We start from the raw sequence: 22,466 nt of genomic DNA on the forward strand, positions 1-22,466 counted from the left end.
GCATTCATCACGTATGTGTCTTTTTCGTTGGCAATTGTTTCATAATTGTTGTTGTTTTTTTGATAGAACATTTTTGCCTGACACACTATTCAACATTCTCTTTTATTGGTCATTACATGTTATGACGATGGGTTTGAGTGTGACCGACATGACGAGACATCGAGCATTTAGTTGGATGTCACGTACTGTTATGTGTTTGATCAAACAGGGCACAACATGACGAGCGTTTTTTCTCCATGGCATAAAGAGAGAAAATTGTCACATTTGCAGCCCTTTAATAGACACCAACAGTGACATTCAAATTTCAGGATTTCAGCTCTATTCCTTCACCCAATACCAAGTTTAGTACCATTTAGTACTTTTCGTACAAATATATCTCAATCCCACATAACCATCAGCAATCTTAATATTAATTTTCAGAATTTTATCTCTATCCCTTTACCCAATACAAAATATAGTACCATTCAGTACTTCTCGTACAATTATAGTACACATTCCCGAAACCACCTCCATATGCCCATGCAACACATGATCAGCGTCCCCAATAACAAATTTCAAGATTTCAAGCACTATATGTTCACCCAATAGCAAATTGTACCAAATATGTATAGTTCTATTTAGTACTTTTCGTGCACTTATACACATTTCCAAAACTACCTCATTATCACAAATCGACAACCAATAGAGACCACATTTCAAAATTCCAACTTAATCCGCTCACCCTAAACCAAAATGTTCCAAATTTAGTACCGTTTAGTACAGTTCGCACACTAAGTACACATTTCCAAAACCACCTGCATATATCAAACTTACTTGTTTCTCATACCAAATTTTAAGTTTTCACCTCTATCCGTTCGCATAATACCAGATGGTACCATTTTAGAAGTTAAGTACCATTTTAGAAATTTTCTTAACCTTTAAGTTCGACTTTGGTGCATCTGTTTTGCACTCCATCAATGACTCTCATTCCAAATTTCAGAATTATAGGTCCTCAACTTTCGCTAGGACAAATCTTAAATAAATCAAAAAAAGTTTTTTTTGAAGGTCCATTTAAATTCGTTATCATTGATATATCTAACAAGTAAAAAAGCTGTAAGTTCGGCCGGGCCGAACTTTGAATACCCTCCACCATTTGGAACGAATTTGGCAATTCTCAAAAACAATAAAATCCGTAAAAAATTCTGTTAAAATCTTAAAAATACCGAATGTAGCTATTATATTAGGGTCTATACAACGTCATGGATCTGCATAGGTAACATTTGGCATAAGCCATTGTAATATTCAAATGCGAAACTTAAAAAAATCGGTAATAATGTAGCTAAAATCATCAGAATATCGAATATCGGGAGGTACCGCTATATGGGGGCTATACGAAGACGTGGACCTGCACAGACAATTTTCTGTTTTAGGCTGTAGTATCCATTACGAACTTCAAATACCAAATTTGAAACCATTCCGGTAAATAATGTCGCTAAAATCATCAAAATACCGAATATCGGGGGTATCGTTATATGGGGGCTATACCAAAACGTGGACCTACATGCCACATTTTCAATACCAAAAGTCCTCCAGACATAACATACATTTGAGTAAAATTTTATCGATTTACTTCAATTCGTTCGCAAGCTAGAGTGATTTCCACAGACGGATATCGCTAAATCGACATAGAATTTTATGCTGATCAAAAATATATATACTTTGTAGGGTCTAAAATGTATATTTCGAGGTGTTACAAACGGAATGACAAACTTAATAAACCCTCCATACAATAGGGGAGGGTATAAAAATAATAATTCTGCCGATTTATATGTCAAGTGTCACTTTCAATTGTAAATATATATCATGTTTTTTTTAACCATTGGACTGGACTGGAAATACATCTAGGAAATAGAGTTTATATTTACTTCAATATATGTAAAAGGTTTCAGATGATTGTGTGCCAACTATTAATATTAAAAAAATACCAGCAACACCCTTATCATGTTTTGGAAATATCTCTTAATTTTGTTTTTCAAAAGACGAGTTTTTCATCTTTGATTGTATATTCCAAATATTCAATTCGCATTTTTTTTTTTAAAAAATACGTTTCCAATTTTTTTTTTTCAGAAAAATACCGATCGCAATCTAACCAATCAATTGGGTCAAATGCAAAGAGCCAGTAAAAATTATGGTGGCGGAGGTGGCAACAGCGGCAGTAGTAACAACAATCACAATCGCTATTCGTGGGGCAGCGGCCATAGCTCGTCATCCCTACATAGCAGTGCTGCCACGCTGGGCATTGGTTCCGGTAAAGATGACCTGTGGGCTGCCATACAGACGAATTACAATTACATCATGGACACGAATCTTTTGGATTCGTGCAAAGAGGCCAGATGTGAAATAGAGGGTGCCACAAGTGGATTAAATAACACAACGGAAACATGTTTGAAGGTGAGTGTTAATAGGTGTGGTGAATAGGCGACTATAAATTCAACAATTGCATATGTTGAGGTTGTTGTCTTAGATGCCAAGGTGAATTTAAATAAGAGTTTAATGCCCAAAAAGTATTGCCTACTTTGAGGCATTGTAATTTCCATTGCCATAAAGTTATGGCAACTGAAAATAATGTATCTGAAATTGCATAGATGGGGCCTCTAAATTAAGTCCAAATTCTTTTGTTTCTAATTTTAACCTTAAATATTTTATTTTGACTTTCTTGTTTCAGATGCTCGAAGAGAGTATTCCTAGTGTTGGTTCTTGTGAAGATCCCAAAGAATTACGCAAATGGCTGCGAGACATGGAACATAAATTGGAAAGTGCCCCGTCTTTGTCCGAGGCTACCATGCTGTCGTGTGCGGAACTGCAAAAACATTTAACTGAACATTCGGTAAGTAGAAAATAAATTTTGGTTTTAATTTAAATTTTAAAAATTACATTCAGACACGAACTTGCTAAAAATTTATAATTTACTCTTTCCAAATTTTTGAATCAAAATTACAATATTAAACTGTTCCATATCGAAAATGTAACAAATGCTAACAATTCAGTAAGATATCCAAATTTTAGAATATATATATGAAAAAATCCAAAATTGACAAATGCATGCCTGTTAGCCAATGTTTTTGTGCGCTCTAAGAGAGATAAGAGTTTATAGAAATATATGGATCTTATAGCGAATTAATTGCCCTGTGGCGTTTTGATCGTATTAAGTACTAACAAATTAGTGACATTAGCTTGGGACGAAAGCGGGGGAGCCGTGGGTTCAGGTTGCACACCAACAGGTTGCCATTTCTCACATTTTTATACCCTCCACCATATATAGTATGGAGGGTATATTAAGGTCGTCATTCCGTTTGCAACTCATGGAGATAATAATTTTAGACCTAACAATGTCTGTACCTCCCGATAATCGGTATTTTGATGATTGTAACCACATTTCATAATGGAATTGTCTGAAATTCCACACAAGGAGTTCCTTCTGAGAGAATTGTCTATTTAGGTCCTCGATATCGTATATCTCCAATATAACGGTACCTCCTGATATTCGGTATTTTCATGATTTCAGCCAAAATTTTCAATGGAATTTTCTTTAAATATACGAAAGGAGTTCTTGTGAGTACATTACCCCCCGAAAGAGAAATGTCTATATAAATCCACGATATCATATATCCCCTATGTAACGGTTCTTCCCGATATTCGGTATTTTGATAATTGAAGCCAAATTTTTCAAATAAATTGTCTGAAATTCTGTACAACGAGTTCCTTCTGAGTACATTACCCCTTGGAAGAGAATTGCGTACATAGTATAGCACCTCGTTTTAGTATAACACCCATATAAGATTACCCCAGGTATTTGATATTTTCATGATTTTTGCGACATTGTTCACCGGAATTGTTTCAGATTTGATATTTAAAGTACGTTCGTTGAAGTACCCAACTTATGACGAAAAATTGTATATGCATCGTATAGCTCCCATATAACAATACCTCCCGATATTCGGTATTTTAATGATTTTCGCGATATTATTAACCGGAATTGTTTCAAATTTCGTATTTAAAGTTCGCAATGGGTGTTACGATCTATGAAGGAAAATTGTCTATGCATGTCCACGGTTTCCATTTGAGCGGTATTTTTTTAAGGAATTGTTTTCAAATTTTTCAATTTTCTTCCAAATGGTGGAGGGTATAAAACTGTTTTTTTACTTATTTGTAAATGCATTAAAATTGCAATTATCAAAGTAAATCTAAAAACCTGAGACACGAGTATTGGCGTTTTGAAAGTTTACGCCCATTTTTTCCATGCATTTTATGTATATAGTGACTTCCGCAGTTGACCCACACTGCCGTACAGGGCCTTGATTCTTGTTCTATGAAAATATGAAATGAAAAATATTTCCCTTATAAAATTTTTCATTTGACATATCTTTCCTCTATAAAAGTTTTCATTTCACATTTTCATAGAACAAGATTTGAGGCCCAGGCCCTTAAAAAAAAAATATGAAATGAAACATATTTCCTTTATAAAATTTTTCGTTTGACATTTCTTTCCTTTTTTCAATTTTCATTTCACATTTTCATAGAATAAGAATTGAGGCCCATGAGAGATATTCAAAATTATTTTTTGATTGTATGTGTTTTGACATTAAAAATATTTCAAGTGTTTCTTTGCCTCTCTCTACACAGTGAGAAATATTTTGTTAGTTTTTTTTTTTAATTTTTATATTTGTTTTCATATTTAATAAAGATACTTCGAGAAGTGGATTTTTTAAAGAATATTTTTTGAAGAGATTTCGAAACGTGAATTTTTTAACAAATATTTTTTGAAAAACCTTCAAGGCGTGGACTTTTTAACGAATATTTTTTGAAAAGCATGGATTTTATAAAAAATATTTTTTGAAGAACCTTCGAGACGTGGATTGTTTTAAGAATATTTTTTGAAGAGCATGGATTTTTTAAAAAATATTTTTTGAAGAACCTTCGAGACGTGGATTTTTCAACAAATATTTTTTTAAAAAATATTTTTTGAAGAACCTTCTAGACGTGGATTTTTTAACAGATTTTTTGAAGGACCTTCGTTTCGTGGATTTTTTAAAGAATATTTTTTGAAGAGCATGGATTTTTTAAAAAACATTTTTTGAAGAACCTTCGTTTCGTGGATTTTTTTAACAGATATTTTTTGAAGGACCTTCGTTTCGTGGATTTGTTTTAAGAATATTTTTTGAACAGCATGGATTTTTTAAAAATATTTTGTGAAGAACCTTCGAGAGAAAATATTTTTTGAAGAGCATGGATTTTTTAAAAAATATTTTTTGTGAACCCTCGTTTCGTGGACTTTTTAAAGAATATTTTTTGAAGAGCATGGATTTTTTAAAAAATATTTCGTGAAGAACCTTCGAGAAAGGATATTTTTTCAAGAGCATGGATTTTTTAAAAAATATTTTTCGAAGGACTTCGAAACGTGGCGTGTTAAAGGATATTGTTTGAAGAGCCTTCGAGACGTGGATTTTTTAAAAAATATTTTTTGAAGAGTCTTCGAAAATTTTTGTTCGTAGATATTCCTATTTTGACTAAAAAATAATCGCTTTTATATTTACACAATTAAATAAACTATAAATAATTTTGGAAGGGAATATATACTACGAATGACGTAAAAAATATTTAAGGTATTGAGATAATGCTTTAAGGAAAAATTATAAATAAGTGGTCCAGAAACGATATTTAGAACCTTTCTCATTCACTATCATAAAATATATATTTTTTGTATGAGCAAATCACACAAATAGTCTATGTCCATCTTTGTCACACCTTTTTCTCAAATCAAAATTATATTTATGTACCCCAATATTTCTAATGGTGTATTCAAAAAATAGCCGTCAGCACCTTCCTTATCGACTGCTCGAATAAAACTAAATATTCCACCAAAACCATTTTGACAGAAAATTGAAAACAATTTATTTTTTACAATTGTGTTGGTAAACACACAGACGTCCCATGGGATACTCTTTGCCTACCCCTGTACTACACATCAAACTATTCTACAAAATTGTTTGTCATAAAATTTTACTAAGAGTTTCAGAACACACCTAAACTCCTAAAAAAATTAAAAAAATATATATAAAAAACTCTCAGAAAAAATATATTCCATTAATATACTGTACTTTTTACACATTTGGATTTTGCGACAGAAAAAAATTGCTAAATCATTGATTATTAACAAACATATTCCACGCAAGTTATTTTTTATATTTAATTCATGGATAATTATCGATTTTTTTGCAAACAAATTTGGGTTAATTCACAGCATCTAAATACAATTTATAACGACTCACATTTATGTAATGTTAGTTTAGAAATTTTATATTAATTAAAAAATCCAATTAAAATACTTGGAAATTTGACATGTATTTATACATCTTTTAGATTTCACGCTGTCGTCGAAGTGATTAATTACCACATTAACTCGGTTAAATTTTTCACATTTTTTAGTTTTGGCTTCATCCAATATGTTTTTTTGTGGCTGAAAGTCACTTTCCTTTAGTTCTAAAATTTAAACTATATTCCTTCTCTCCAACTGAAATTGAACCACCCCGAAGAACATAAACCACCAAAGTGTTGTTGGTCCAGCCAGGTGTTGTCTGCTTCATATTATCGCCCATTTTCAGTGCGAATGAGTGCGAAAGTAAAACGTTCATCATTGCTTTGCTTTCTTTGCAAGATTTTCATTATCATCTGTTCAACTTCAACTTCAGTTTCCCCAGTTTTCAAGAGTCAAAACTTTATCGCAGATTGCATGTCATACAGTTGAGAATTTTCACCGTTGTTTAAGAAAAGAAAACTGACACAGAGACACACACTTGCCTCTTGGATGTGCACAATTTAGATCACTAAGTCAAAAGAACAAAGGCGGCAGCGGCTGCGGCAGAAACATAAAGAAAACAATTAACTTCAAAGTTGAAAATGAAGAAAACAAAAAATGAGAACAACAAAAATGTTTGGAAAATTTTTTAAGATAAGATTCGTTCGCCGGCATGAAAGTGAGTTCGGAATATGAGATTTGCACTGAAATACGATTTTCTTAAGGAAAGTAAGTTTTGGGTGAAATTGTTCTAAAATTAAAAAAACAACCATCTGAGCAATTTCTAAAGCCAATTTTTTTCAGAACAGTGTTGGCTTGTTTGTTCGGGATACCATAGTATTTTGTTGTTGCAAAATGGTCAGACTTAATCCCTTTATTGTTGTTTTTATAAAAACAACGTTTGTTTATTAGTGGAGAACGATGGTAATATTTACCAGGGGGTGAGGCAGGGAATACCTAGGTTTCGGAAAGAGCCACCAATCCTCATCATTTCCCTTGTTTTTTGTCTGATATATTCTCCCCAGAAGTTATTTTAAAAATAACTTCTATGACAAAAAAACATTTTTTACCCAAGTGATGAGATCGTAAGCTCAACAAGCAATTTTTTTCTGTAAGAAGAAGGGCTTTTTCTTCATCATGTGTGGAAAATTAAAAACAATAGAAAAATCAAGAGGATTGTATATAAACAGGCCTTAATACCGGTACCGTTATATGGCGGCTACACCAAAGCTATACCATTCCTAAATACAATACAAATTGTTCGGCCAAATTTTGAAGCACTACCTCAAATAATGTGGAGTGTATCGTGATTTCAACATACAGACGGACATTATTAAATCGACTTGGAATTTTATGCTGATTATGAAAATATACAGGGTGAGATAAAAAAACAGCAACAAAGTTAAACGCCATAATTTTGACATTTTTTTTTTAATTTCATTGAATGAAAGCAAAAAATGTCGGAAATATCATCAAATTTTAGAATAAGTTTAGATTTGTTCGAATTGGTCACCTTTGGCACGAATTATGGCCTTCAAACGGCCAATGAAACCGTCACACGCTGCCCGAATGTTGCTCTGCGGTATTTTAACCCATTTCCGGCGAAGCGCTTGCTTGAGGTGATCGACACTTTGGTATTTTTTAGTGCCAACCTTGCTTTCCAAAATACTCCTGACACAATAGTCCAACGGATTGGTATCCGGAGATTTTGGTGGCCATTGTGCGCTGGAAATGAAGCGAGGAACCTCATTCTTGGGTGGCGCGTGCTGAGTGCGATGGTTTTGAGTCCTGATGGAATAACCAAGGTCTGCGCCAAAAATGTTTGCGTGCCCAAGGCTTTAATACACCCTCCAGAATATTTTCGCGATAATATTCGGCATTTATTCTGATACCAAGGTCTATTAATACGAGCGGAGAGCGACCATCGTCTGTTATAGCGGCCCACACCATCACCATGGCCGGAGCTTGAGTTCTGGTGGCCAACGGAAAGTGCAAATTTGCAGCTGACTTCTTTGGCAAGTAAACAGGATCATTTTGTTTGTTTACAAACTGCTGGACAATGAATGATTTCTCATCGGAGAAAACTAAATTCAGCAGTTCACCACTTTCGGCCAAGCGAAGCTACTCTTTAGTTGTTTTGAGTCTACTTTCTTTTTGTTGCGGTGCAAGTTCTTACAATTTTTGGAATTTCAATGGCTTTATCCCGAGCTCATTTTTTAATATTTGCCGAATGGAATATTGCGATATGTTCAGATCACGAGCCATTTAGGCCATTGTGACGCGGGTTTCGATCAAGTCGCTTCTTTACTTTTCAAACCATTCTTGCTGATGTTGTTGTTTTCTTCCGTCCACTTCCTTGACCTCGGGCTACGCTACCAGTATCACAGTAACGAGCGATGGCACGAGACAGAAAAGATTTATTCACATTTAAATGCTGGTTCTCAAAAATGCAAAAATATAGGTTCTAATCTTCCTGAAATCATCTACTGTGTTTTTATTTAGAAATGTATACTGAATATTTTGTTTTCCAACAAGAGATGTTATATTTGAGTTTCCTGGTATTTCGGTATTTCGATAGATCTTTGCCAATAGCCCACGTCGATTCAAAACCACAAACAACACAAAAATGGAATTCGTGATGCTATCGAGAAAACGAGCAGCCATTTTATACCCTCCACCATACTATGGAGGGTATGTTAACTTCGTCATTCGGTTTGTAACTCCTCGAAGTACTCAGGTCAGATCCAACAAAGTATATATATTCTTAATCAGCGTAAAATTCTAAGTCGATGTCTGTCCGGTACCTCCCGATATTCGGTATTTTGATGATTTTAGCGACATTATTCACCTGAATTGTTTCAAATTTGCTATTTGAATTTCGAAATGGATACTACAAACTATGACAGAAAATTGTCTGTGCAGGTCCACGTCTTCGTATAGCCCCTATATAACGGTACCTCCCAATATTCGGTATTTTCATGATTTTAGCGTCATTATTCACCAGAGTAGTTTTAAATTAAGTATTTAGAGTTTGTAATGGGAACTTTAGTTTGTGACAGAAAATTGTCTATGCAGGTCCAGGTCTTCGTATAGGTCCCATATATCAGTACCTCCCTATATTCGGTATGTTGACGATTTTAGGTACAATACTCACTGAAATTATTTGAGATGTCGTATTTGAAGTTCGTAATGGATGCTACAGCCTGTGACAGAAAATTGTCTATGTAGGTCCACGTCGTCTAGACCCCAATATAACGGCTATATTCGTTATTTTAAAGATTTTAACAGAATTTTTAACGGATTTTATTTATTGAAAATTTCCAAATTCGTTCCAAATGGTGGAGGGTATTCAAAGTTCGGCCCGACTGAACTTTCTGCTTTCTTTTTTGTGAACAGTATATGGTATTTTCCCACTTTCCTTTTATTGTAAACTCTTTACATTAGCGTCATCATTCATGTAGCTGTATTTAGCCTTGACATGTATAGTTATCATAGCAGAGATATGAACCAGCCAGAGCTGGATACTCCTACAAGGAACTTCAGAATGCATCAATTGAAAAAGATTGTAAAATGCCCATTATCACAGAATTTCAAATGAGCATTATTTTATAAAGTCACGCTTGTTTTTGCAGCATCATTTTATGATATTTAAATTCTACTAAAATTATAACCCACTGTCAGTGTGTTATTGCAAATTGTTATCACCTAAAAATGTTGTGTTCAATGTAAACCAAAAATGCAACTTAATTTTAGATTTTGTCAGACTTTCATTGTAATCGAAAATTTCAACAAAAATTAAAACAATGAAAAGCGATCGATTTTTTCCATAGAAGATCTTCTAATCATTGATAAGAGATTATGGCTTTTCTTTGTTTTGCAGGCGATTTCCATGAATACGATTACGATTCAGTACAACAAGTGAAAGGGGTTTCTTGTTGGCAAATTTCAGTGTGTGTGTGTGTGTTTTTCATAAAAGCACGTACACAGTGTCATATTTAAATGGCCAAAATAGAAAAAAAACAGAAACAAAAAAAAACTGAAAAAAAATGAAAACATTAAAAACAAAATATATTTATCTATTTAATGTGGTGACCATTTTTAGTTCGAAAATCAAGGATGTCCAAAAAACAAATAAACAGCACGAGATTTTGTTTTTGGTTTTTGGTGGTGCTCGTGCTGCTGTACTTCTCGATCTCTCTCGTTGATATTGTCTGGAAAAGTTATTAGAAATGTAACAAAAACTTAAGCTTTTGTGTAACTCCGGGACAAAAAACTATTTTCGAACAGAATTAAAAAGTGAAGGTGGACAACAGACCGACGATGACGATGACGTTATGAACAAATGTAGACTGTTTTTGTTTATGGGCTGTACTGTTGTACTGCTGCTGCTGCTGCATGGCCAGCCATTTGGCCGGGCATTTAGCTATTGTTGCTCTGTTTTTTGGCAGCTACAATTTAGTGATCATTTTTCTGACAAAAGTATAACTATAAAAAAAGAAACAACCGTTAATGCAGCAGCAGCAACAACAATAATGAAAAATATAGATATTTAGCCAACAAAAGCAAAAATACTAAACGGACAGAAGTAAAGTTGCATCAAAAATGGTAGCAGTTTAAATGGCTTGGGAAATTATTAAAAATCACAATGAGGCTTGTAACATAATATACCAGGTGAGATGAAAAAACTGCAACCAACTTCAGACTGCTGTCATTTCTAAGCCAGTCTTCCGACAGCTGTTAAAATTATTCCAGTGACAGCTCATTATATTGTTTACAAGCATACAAAAGCATTTTGGTGAGAATTTTCCAGAAAAAAAAAGTTATTCGTGATGGTTTGTGATTTTAGCAGAATTTACGTCATTTTAATTGCAATGAATTATTTTAAATATCATGAAATAATGCTGAATGCAAAAACAGGCCTGACTTGATGGAATACCGCTCATTTGAAAATACAGCGGTCATTCTAAAGTGAAGTGTTTCTTGAAAAACGGCTATGGCAGATTTTTCAATTGACGCATTCTGAATATAGTTCTATGTACAGGGTGAGATGAAAAAACTGGAAAAACTGTCATTTCTAAGCCAGTCGTCCGACAGTTGTTAAAATTATTCCAGTGCCAGCTCATTATATTGTTTACAAGCATACAAAAGCATTTTGGTGAGAATTTTCCAGAAAAAAGTTATTCGTGACGGAATTCAAGCGTGATAGTGAGATTTTATATTTGGCAGGAAAACCACAAATGGCTATCGTTAGAGCACTTCAGCATTTAAATGTGAATAAATCTTTTGTGTCTTGTACCATCGCTCCATCGGTGGCGGTCATTTCCAGCGCACAATGGCCAACAAAATCTCCGTATACCAAAAAAAAAACCGTCTGAAGTATTTTGGAAAGCAAGGTTGGCACTAAAAATACCAAAGTGTGGATCACCTCAAGCAAGCGCTTCGCCGGGAATTGGCCAAAATACCGCAGAGCAACATTCGGGCCGCGTGTGACGTTTTCATTGGTCGTTTGAAGGCCATAATTCGTGCCAAAGTTGACCAATTCGAACAAATCTAACCTTATTCTACTATTCCGTGTCCACTCGGAATAACGGATTTAGACTCTAGGTCTCTTTGGACCAAATCCGTTTCAGAACATTTGAAGTCGATCTAGCGATGTCCGTCCGTCCGTCCGCAACAGCCAGCCAGATAGACGGGAGAGAAGGGAGTATCTGATTTGGTCCAAACTTGGTACATCGTATTATTTTTATCAAACTTAGATCGAGTTCGGAGATGGGCAATATCGGTCCACTCCTTCTGGTACCTCCCCCACAAAAGGTCTAAATTTTCAAAAAAAAGTACTTTTTGCACAGAATGTGAGAGGATAATCCGATTTTGATCCAATTTTGCACATCCTTATATTTGCGTCAGTGCTAGGTCTGGTGTGAAAATCAAATGGTCAAAATAATTACAACTCTCATAAATTGTGATGTTAGAGTCCGATTGTCTTCGAATTTCACACATCCCAATATTTATATTAACCCAAGGTCTGGTGTTAAGATGGAATATATCGGTCCACTCCTTCTGATACCTCCCCCACGAATGGTCGACATTTTGAAAAAAATCATATTTTTGCACAGAAAGAACAACGTCTGGTGCAAAAATTGACTATATCGGTCCGCTCCTCCTGGTACCTCCCTCACAAACGCTTTGAATACATTGAAGCTCATAAAAAGCGCAATCAACATCCGATTCCATTCCAGACATGGTACATCTAAAATATTTCCATCAACACAAGATCTGTTATAAAGATGGTAGAGATGGGACCATTTCTTTTCCTTCCTGCTCTACATAGGGTTCAAGATTTTGAAAAACAAAACGCTAAAAGAAAGCGAAATAAGAATACAACTCTCCTCAAATTTCACACATACAAACATTTTTGCTAACAAAAGATCTGTTGTGAAGATGTTATATATCTGCGAACCCCTTCTGGTACCTCACCCACAAAAGGACACAATTTTCAATACTTTTATCTGTCATAAATTGCGAAACAACTCAGCGATTATTTACAACTTGCTATATCTAAATATATGTCTCTCAACCAGAATCCTGAGATGAATATGGAATTTAAGATTTCCCATAAATTGGATATAAATGTTCGAGTTTCTTATATGTTCATAATAATATTTATATCATATTTTTTTAGGTCCGATATGGAATGGACAATATTGACCCATTCTTTCAAAACCCAATCAAGAGTTTAAAAATTCATAACAGATGTTAAAATATTTTTAAATAATCAAACATTGGCTGGTAAATATCTGTCGGTAAAACCGACCGATACTTTTTTATTTGTTTTTATCTCACCCTGTATAAGATCCATTACGAGAAATTACATCTATATAGAGTTTGCATTATTGATTAAATGACAATACTCGACTCTAATTTAGCCAACCTCGTTCAAGTGCTATTTTTTATTTTGGTTTTTGTTGATAGTTTTTTGAAATATAAAGCACGGGCCAGTCATTGTTGTGCCACTTGACTTTGCCACGATTTCGAATTTTTGGGGGGATTTTTCTTGTCCTCGCCGATGTCGTTGTTGTTCGTTCACAATTGTAGAAGTTAGGCATTAAGCCATTTTATGAATACGGGCTATTACATGATGTTTCGTTTTGTTAGATTGTGCACTTTACCAACTAAAAAAAATACTAACAACATAACAACGGTCACTCTCGAACTACGATTTCAACGTTTTGTGTTTTTGGTCGGAGAAGTTTCAAAAAAGGAGCATTACTGCCACCAGCAACAAACAGCCACCAAAAGTTAGACATTAAAATCAGCATCTGAAAAAGATCTGTTTAGTCGTAATAAGGCTGCTGTTACTGTCATTTAGTGCATCGTTATTTTTTGTGGCCAAAAATATTGTTTTTTGTTGTTTGGTTTTCCTCCCAAAAATTCACCATAACGGGGCAGCAATGGTTTGGCATTGCCAAATGTCTTAGTTGATGTTGCCCCACACACACACACACCAAAAGGTATTCATTTTTATGGTATTCATAATTTTGAGAGAAAAAAAACGGAACTTTCCTTCTCGTATATACGTATATTCAAATTTATATCGAAAGACCTGAACTCTTATTAGATGTTCACAGAAGAAAACAACAGACTTTTGTTTTTTTTCTAAATTGGAAACAGCGACAAAAAACCTTACAATTTCCAAAACCAATTGTATTGGGGGTGGGGGAAAAGGCAGGCTACACTTGTTAAATTGTCCATTCAAGCGTGCATAATTACCATGTTTGTCTTATGGAAATTTTTTTTTCTGAAACGAATCGAATCGGACAAAAAACAAAACCAAGTACAGAAATTCAAATTGAACAACTGTCTCAAATTATTGGAAATCGTTTTCTAATGACACCAAACCAAACTAAACCAAAAAAACAAAAACAACGTTTTAGTTGAACTCTATTTTACAGCCAGGTGAAATGCAAAGTAGCTGCTGCTCTGCAAGGCACGATTAAGATATGGAAAGTGGTAAACTCCCACTTGTTATTCATAATGTAATTATGATTTTTTTGAATTTAGCATATTTTTGAAAGTAATAGGATATAATATTCAAAAAAAAAGGAAGTTTAAGGAAGTGTATGGTACGAAGAAAAAAAAAAAACTCCATATCCATAATGAGCTACTCCATTATCTTGGGACATTTTAACTTTCTAAATTAATATATTCTATAGAGTCACTCAGTTTCCCAAGCACAACATATGATGCTCTCTTCTACAAATTTAAAGGTGATGTGGGAGCTATCAACTGAGCCATCCAATAGACGTTTGTCTGTTTTTTATACCCTCCACCATACTATGGAGGGTATATTAATTTTGTCATTCCGTTTGTAACTCCTCGAAATATTCATGTCAGACCCAACAAAGTATATATATTCTTGATCAGCGTAAAATTCTAAGACGATTTAGCCATGTCCGTCTGTCTGTCTGTCTGTCTGTCTGTCTGTCTGTCTGTCTGTCTGTCTGTCCGTCTGTCTGTCTGTCTGTCTGTCTGCCTGTCTGTTGTAATCACGCTATCTTTCGAACAAATTGAGATAGAAGGCTAAAATTTTGCACACATGTATTTTTTCCCAGTAGGCAGGTTAAGTTCGTAAATGGGCCATGTAGGTCCAAGTTATCATATAGCCCCCATATAACGGTATTTTGATATTCGGTATTTTGATGATTTTAGCGACATTATTCACTGGAATTATTTCAAATTTGGCATTTGAAGTTTGTAATGGATGCTACAGCCTAAGACAGAAAATTATCTGTGCAGGTCCACGTCTTCCTGTAGCCCCCATATAACGGTACCCCCCGATATTCGGTATCTTGATGATTTTAGCGACATTGTTTACCGGAATCGTTTCAAATTTGGTATTTGAAGTTCGTAATGGATACTTCATCCAAAGTCAAAGGATGAGCCATGTAGGTCCACGTCTTCATATAGCCCCCATATAACGGTACCCCCCGATATTCGGTATTTTAATGATTTTAGCGACGTTATTTACAGGGATTGTTTCAAATTTCGTATGTGAAGTTCGTAATGGATACTTCAGCCCATGCCAGAAAATTGTCTTTGCAGGTCCACGTCTTCGTATAGCCCCCATATTCGGTATTTTGACGATTTTAGCTACATTATAAACAGATTTTTCGTCAAGTTTCGCATTTAAATATTGTAATAATTTATGACAAAAGTTGCCTATGCAGGCCCACGTCATCGTATAAGCATTCGGTATTTTTAAGATTTTAACAGAATTTTTAACGGGTTTTATTTTTTGGAAATTGCCAAATTTGTACCAAATGGTGGAGGGTATTAAAAGTTCGGCCCGGCCGAACTTACAGCTTTTTTACTTGTTTCAGAAATGATTCTGTCTCCATATTCTTTCCTTTTCATGTTCTCAAGTGCTCTTGGGTTAATAATCCGCAGAACATAGTTGTTAGGTTCTTTTGTCAAGCAATTAATTGTGTGTTGACAAAGTGAATGGATGGATGAGAGCAACTTGAGAACATATTTTAAGCTTCACAAAACTACTGACCCAATAACGTAATTTTTGAAGTGGTCTCATGTTAACATTTCTTCATGGGAACCAAAAGAGAAAAATTATTATAAAATATTGCTTTTTTTTTTTTTTTTTTTTTGATTAGGCGATGAAGACCCCCCTCTCAAATGCATAAATGTATTAATCTGAACAAAAATGATTTGATTTATTTTGCTCCCGATTTTTTCAAATATGGAGATTATGACAAATAATTGAAAATTGTGGAAAAAAACTCTACTTGGAAAAGATTTAGCTGATATAAGAAAAAAAAAATCGCAATATTTCTCTGCTTTCAAAAAGTGTTTCACAACAGATTTCGCGTTAGCAAAAATATTTGGTCTGTGAAATTTGAGGAGAGTAGGATGCTTATTACGCTCTCTTTGCCCATTTTGTTTTTCAATATCGTCAACCCTGTGTGAGGGAGGTACCAGACGAAATGATCCTATCTGTACCACTTTGTGTTGATGGAAATATTGAGATGTACCAAGTTTGAATGGATATTCAAAATGTTGACTCTTGGTGGGGGAAGGTATTAGAAGGAGTGGATTGATATATCTCATCTTGGATGCTTATTTCCCATTTTATGATCGTTTTAGTTATTTAAAACTTTGACTCTTTGACTCTTTATAACAGATCTTGTGTTGATAGAAATATTGAGTCTGAATGGAATCGAATGTTAATATCACGTTTTATGAGCTTCATGGATATTCAAACTTTTGACTCTCCAAATATTCTGAAACGGATTTGGTCCAAAAAGACCAAGAGTCTACTGGTTTGAAATTGTGGCAGAAACCTTCAAAATGCTGCAAATAGGGAGGTATGGGAGCTATAGACATTAGCGAATATTTTGGGAGAGAACAGACCTACTAAGAACCCCAAATGTAAAGTTTCATCTAATTTGGTTGAAAATTATGGCAGAAACCTTGAAAATATCGAAAATTTGGATGTACAGTTATATAGTTCAAAGCTTTAGATTAATTGAGTTGGACACTATCGTGATTTCAATAGACAGAAAGGCGGAAATCTCAAAATCGCCTTATAATTAAAGTCTTTAAAATGATAGTCTTTGAAATAAATTTTTGACAAAAAAAAAATAATAATAATAATAAATAAATAAAATAAATAAATACCAAGTATTTCTGATCTGCCTATTCTTGACAGAGCATTTATAAAAAATAACGGCTCTTGTCCCTATTTGGAAATTCGGTATGAAAAAAGGTTCGAAAAATACTAAAATGTACTAAAAATTGAAGAAACGGAGAGAGCTAAAATTCTGAAATTTAAAATGAGAGTCACTGATGATGATAAGGTTAAGGTTGGAATGGGAATTTTATATATGATTTTATATTGATGTTAAGGGTTTACGGATGAAGCTGGAATTTTGAAATTTTTTATTGGATTACTGATGATTGCAGGTTTCTGATGGAGGGATGATTTTGGAAATGTGTACTATAAGAGTACGAATTGTACTAAATAGAACAATATTTGGTACAATTTGGTATTGGGTGAACAGATATTGCTTGCAGTTTGAAATTTGGTGTGTTGATCGCTGTTTATATGTAGCCTGGACATATGGAGGTGGTATCAGAAATGCAAACTATGATTGTACGAAAAGTACTGAATGGTATTATATTTTGTTTAGGGTGGAGAAATAGAGATAAAGTCCTGAAATTTAATATTTAGATAACTGTTGGTATCTGAGGTTGAGATTTGGAGGTGGGTTCAGAAATGCGTACTTGGGTATTGGATGAAGGGATAGGGCTGAAACTGTGAAATATTATATTGTGATTACTGTTGGTGTCTAGGATTGAGTATTAAAATCAGACGAAAAGTACTAAATGTAATTAAATTTGATATTGAGTTAATGTACAGGGTTGCCCATATTCGACGGACCCATCTGGCAACGCCATAACTTTTGACAGAGATGTCACATCGCTTAATGACAAACCGCGTTTGAAGCGTCAGTCCAAGCAGATTTTTACCATGAACCAATACACGCCACGCGAGCGCTCTGAAATAGTTGAAATTTACAAGAAGTCAATTGTGAAAACTCAACGTGCTTTTAAAACATTAAAAAATGTGAGAAGTGCGTCTTCTAAGAACACCATTGAGCGTTTATACGAAAAATTTTCGACTGGTAAGGCTTTTTCTAATCCGAAGAGGCCATATAAAAGTCGACCAAGGCGATCGATGGTGGTACTATAATTGCTCGAAAAGTACTAAGTTGTATTAATTTTGAATCATTTTAGTGTCTAATATGAAGAGATGAAGATTGTTTCGGATATGCGTACTAAATTTTACTAAATTTGGTATTGGGGATAAGGGATAAAACCGACATTCCGAAATTTATTTTTGATATCCTTGTTGGATTGTAGGATTTACATATGGAGACGATAAAGATTTTGGTCCATTATGTTATGGTTTTCCAAATATATATATTGTGAAGACTTTTTAGTGTCAAAGCTAAACATTTTCCTCTTTATCTTTCCGAAAAAGGAAAATTATGAATGATATACAGGGAGGCGCAAAAGTAATCCTCCTCAGAAAATGATATAAATTTTACAATTGGCCCCCAATGCCTTAATTACAGCCAAACTGACAGACATTTCGAATCGTAATTTTTTTTAGCATTCTCTGCATTCTAGGAGGACTACTTTCGCTCACCTGTTATAAAACCTTGAAAGTCTGAAAACGTTACACGATGCATGAAGTTTTGATTAAAATTTTTTGTTGAACTCAATAAAATGTGCATTTGGAGTATTAAAAAGGCCTAACACGAACTGTTGGAACGAATTTAAATTATGAGATGGTCTCTTCGCTGACGAAGTAGGGGGCACTTGCTAGTATTTCTATATAATTTCATGGATGGTTCTTGCATGAGGTGCTTCATTTATTTGTTTATTTTTTTAATTGCAAAAAATTTATAAATAAAAAAAAAAACTTTAAGGGGTTACTATTTTTAAAAAATGTTTCCAGTGGGATGTGGAAAAATGAGAGGACCAAGATTTCCCATTTTCGACCCAGACCTATGTCTGATTTGGCGTTGTTTATTGTAAGAACTTCTTTATAGAAGGTCCTAGAAATGGGGGACCCAGAAAGGGTCAAATTTCACACATGCTGTAACATAGGACAAAATATTGGGATGTGATAGATTTGAAGGAGGTTGGATAACGATTACAAGAGTTATTCAAAATATCTATCTTTAGAGGGGGAGGTGCTGAAGGAGCGATTTTATATTGTCCATTTTTGTACCTGACCTAAGTCTAAGTTTAGAATTAACATACTCCCAAATTTGACTTACAACGGGTACTCCCTTCTCTGAACATGAGATTTTTATATTTTTCTATGATTTTTACTCTGATAGTCCTAAGAATCTTTTAAAAAATGAAAGTTATGGGTCTGATGACTTTCGAAATATTTTTGTAACAACTTCTTTATAGGAGCTCCTAGAAATGGGGACCCAGAAAGGATCAAATTTCACACATGCTGCAACGTAGGACAAAATATTGGGATATGATAGATTTGAAGAAGGTTGGACAACGATTACAAAATATGTAACCTTAGTGGGGGAGGTGCCAAAAAGAGTGATTCTATATTATTCATTTTCGCACCTAATCTAAGTCTAATCTTAGAATTAACATACTCTCAAATTTGGCTTATTTCGGGTATTCCCTTCTCTGAATATGAGATTTTTATATTTTTTTTATGATTTTTACTCATTTGACTTTCGAAATATTTAAATTGTCCTACGATTTGGTCATACGATTCTGATGGTTCATTGAAAAAATCTTTAAAAACCTATAGCTCTGATGGTTTAGGATTGTAACTTTAATGTTTCTGAAAATGTTTTTTACAAAATCAACAATTACAGATCATCCATGAACTCATTCGGTAGAAAAAATCTCCCTTAAAAACTAAATCCATACAAGCGGGGGTCAATCATTCCTTAAAAAATCTCCCTTAAAAAATGAAACCCATACAAGCGGGGGTTTAGAGAGTTTTTCTTTTCTTATAGTTTGTTTTTCTTGATTTCATTAACTCTCCAATATTTTTTTGGGACTGAAATGTGCCTAGTGACCTACTGGAAATTAGGCCTTTGATAATCAACAACATGCTAGCCGGAATAACTGTGATATTCTTTTTTTTTTTTGTAAATTAAACAGCCGGCCGGCTAGCGTTCGTTGTAAACACCTTTTTGTAGTTTCAAAATTTCTACATGGTCCGATAAATAAGGTTACATCTGTTTGGGGATAACAGCAATTTCGGTGCTGTTGCTTTATTATTTTGTTTTTTCTATTTTGACTTCAGGAGAACAGGATAAGATCGGACAGACATACAAATGTATGGGGTTTTTATGAATTCATGGAACGAATCATTATGGCCTCTTTCTCACGTTGTGGAGGAGGACACTGTTAATGGTATAATGTATGGTGTGGTGGCCTGGATGGTTGGTTTGCACACAATTCCTGGTACTTTAAATGCGGACTAAACATTTCTAATTATTCTTTTCTCCTGCTCTTTGGAAGCAACTACTTTGTCAGATGGTTGGTTTGTTGGCTGGTAATCAGATGCATTCGTTGGTTTTATCTCAAAACGTTGTGTCTTTGGGCTTTAAGCCAAAAAAAGTAGAGAGAGCGAGAAACAAGGCAACTGCATTAAAATGACAATGAGTGTGGGTGCGTTTGGTTCCGCGGTGTTAATGCCTGCTTTCTTCTCTGTTACAAGATGTTGTTGTTGCTTTTGTGAATGAAATAAATCTTTCTTTCATTTTTTCATTTTGTTGTTGCATGTATTTAGCACAATTTAAAAAGAATCACAACTTTAAGGAAAATAAAATATTCATCCAAAAGTTAACGGTTACTCAATTAAATTTATTATTGTTGCTGCTGCTGCTGAAACATAGGGAGGAGAGTGTGTGGGAGGCAGGGGGCGCATGTAATTCAAAAGAAAGTTTATTATTTCTCCATACATTCATTATTCAGCATTTTGCACCACGCAAATTGTGTTAAGTTGTTACCCGCTCGAATGATGTTTTGCGAGCTCAAGGATGCTATTTGAAAATCTTCTTGACAATGATTTCTTCTATGCCATCAGTTAGCGGGATTTTTGCTTTGTAATTGCCCGATTTATTTAATTTTCTCCAATTTTCTTCATTCGAAGGCGTTGATCTTCAACTTGGGCGTGAGTAATGTTTGAAACTGCCTTAAGGCTTTTAACACTCGTTAGCAGCTCATAACGAAGTCATGATTATATTGGCAAATGTATAATTTATAAACACCATCATAAATTGCAATGGCAATGCGATTTTGGAGAATCACAATTCGTTAATGGGGAAAATATTACCTCTTCCTAGTTTAGTTTTCAATGGAAAATTGAGTTGTATTAATTTTTAATGTTCTGCATACGTTGTTAGCAGGACGAAATTCAAGCAAAAATGTATTCAAACGGCATATGGAATTTTTGAAAATATTCATATATTGAAAATATTCATATATAAGTTTAAAGAGCACTGGGGAAAAAATTCGTATTTCATGAAGGATATGATGGTTATTTGTTAGATTCATACGAGATTTTATGACGTCTAATTAGGATATCCAAAGAAAATCTAATAATAAATGGAAAATATAAATAAAATATTACCATAGACCACGTTTGCACTACATCGTATACTCGATATATGTTTTGTGTGGAAGGTCCAAAAAGAGTATGCCACATTTCCAAAGAAGCTCCAACATTGGCAAAAATATTGAGATACGGAAAACTGGAAGAAAATCCGATTTTGACTTTTTCACTTTAGGATGGTTATTATTATTCAAATATGTTCAAATTTAGTGTGGGATGTGGAGAAATGAGAGGGTCAATATTCTCCATTTTCGATTCAGGCCTATCTATCATCTAATTATTACGAATATGATGGCTACACCCTTCGTTTAATATAAGCTTTTTTGTGTAAAAACTTCTTTATGGGAGGTACCAGAAATGGTGGATCCAGAAAGGGTGGTCCGATGTATTCGATTTTCACACTTGCTTTAACATAGCCCAACATATTGGGATGTGATGAATTTGAAGAAAGTTTTATAAGGATTACGAGAGTTATTCAAAATATTTACCTTTAGTGGGGAAGGTGCTAAAAGGAGTGATTTTATATTGTCTATTTTCGCACCTGGCCTAAGTCTAATCTAAGAATTAAAATACTCCCAAATTCGACTTATATCGGGTGCTCCCTTCTCTGAATATGAGGTTTTTATATTTTTGTTTCGTTAAGAAGAAAGAGCGAACATTATGTTTTATATCTCTAAACAGACTTTTAAGCGGTTTTAAGATTTCGTTTATCAAATCGAATCATCAGTTTTTAACAATCGTAACTACTTACTAATCAATTTACCAATTCATAATTTCTACACCGACATGGCGCCCAAAATTACTAGTTATTCTCTTTCAAATATATTGAAAATGCATTTGCTTTAAATATATAAAGTTAACTAGAAAGTGCCAGCTACTTCGTCAGCGAGAAGTCCATCTTAATTTTTTTACATACTTTCCAACGAAGATTATTTCCAGAAAAGGCCTTAC

At 34.1% G+C, this 22,466-nt stretch overlaps 1 protein-coding gene across 3 annotated transcripts in view; it reads left to right on the plus strand.

The window, feature by feature from the left end:
- Positions 1 to 22,466, plus strand: part of LOC101897125 (klarsicht protein) — a 382,506-nt gene that overhangs the window by 46,708 nt on the left and 313,332 nt on the right. For all 3 annotated transcript variants that reach the window (XM_059131584.1, XM_059131582.1, XM_059131583.1), the window contains exons 3-4: positions 2,107 to 2,430; positions 2,705 to 2,866. In XM_059131584.1, the coding sequence (XP_058987567.1) occupies positions 2,107 to 2,430; positions 2,705 to 2,866 (486 nt within the window). The remainder of the gene's footprint in view (positions 1 to 2,106; positions 2,431 to 2,704; positions 2,867 to 22,466) is intronic.

The sequence above is a fragment of the Musca domestica genome, unplaced genomic scaffold, assembly GCF_030504385.1.
Source record: "Musca domestica strain aabys unplaced genomic scaffold, Musca_domestica.polishedcontigs.V.1.1 9, whole genome shotgun sequence".
In the NCBI taxonomy this organism is placed as follows: Eukaryota; Metazoa; Arthropoda; class Insecta; order Diptera; family Muscidae; genus Musca; species Musca domestica.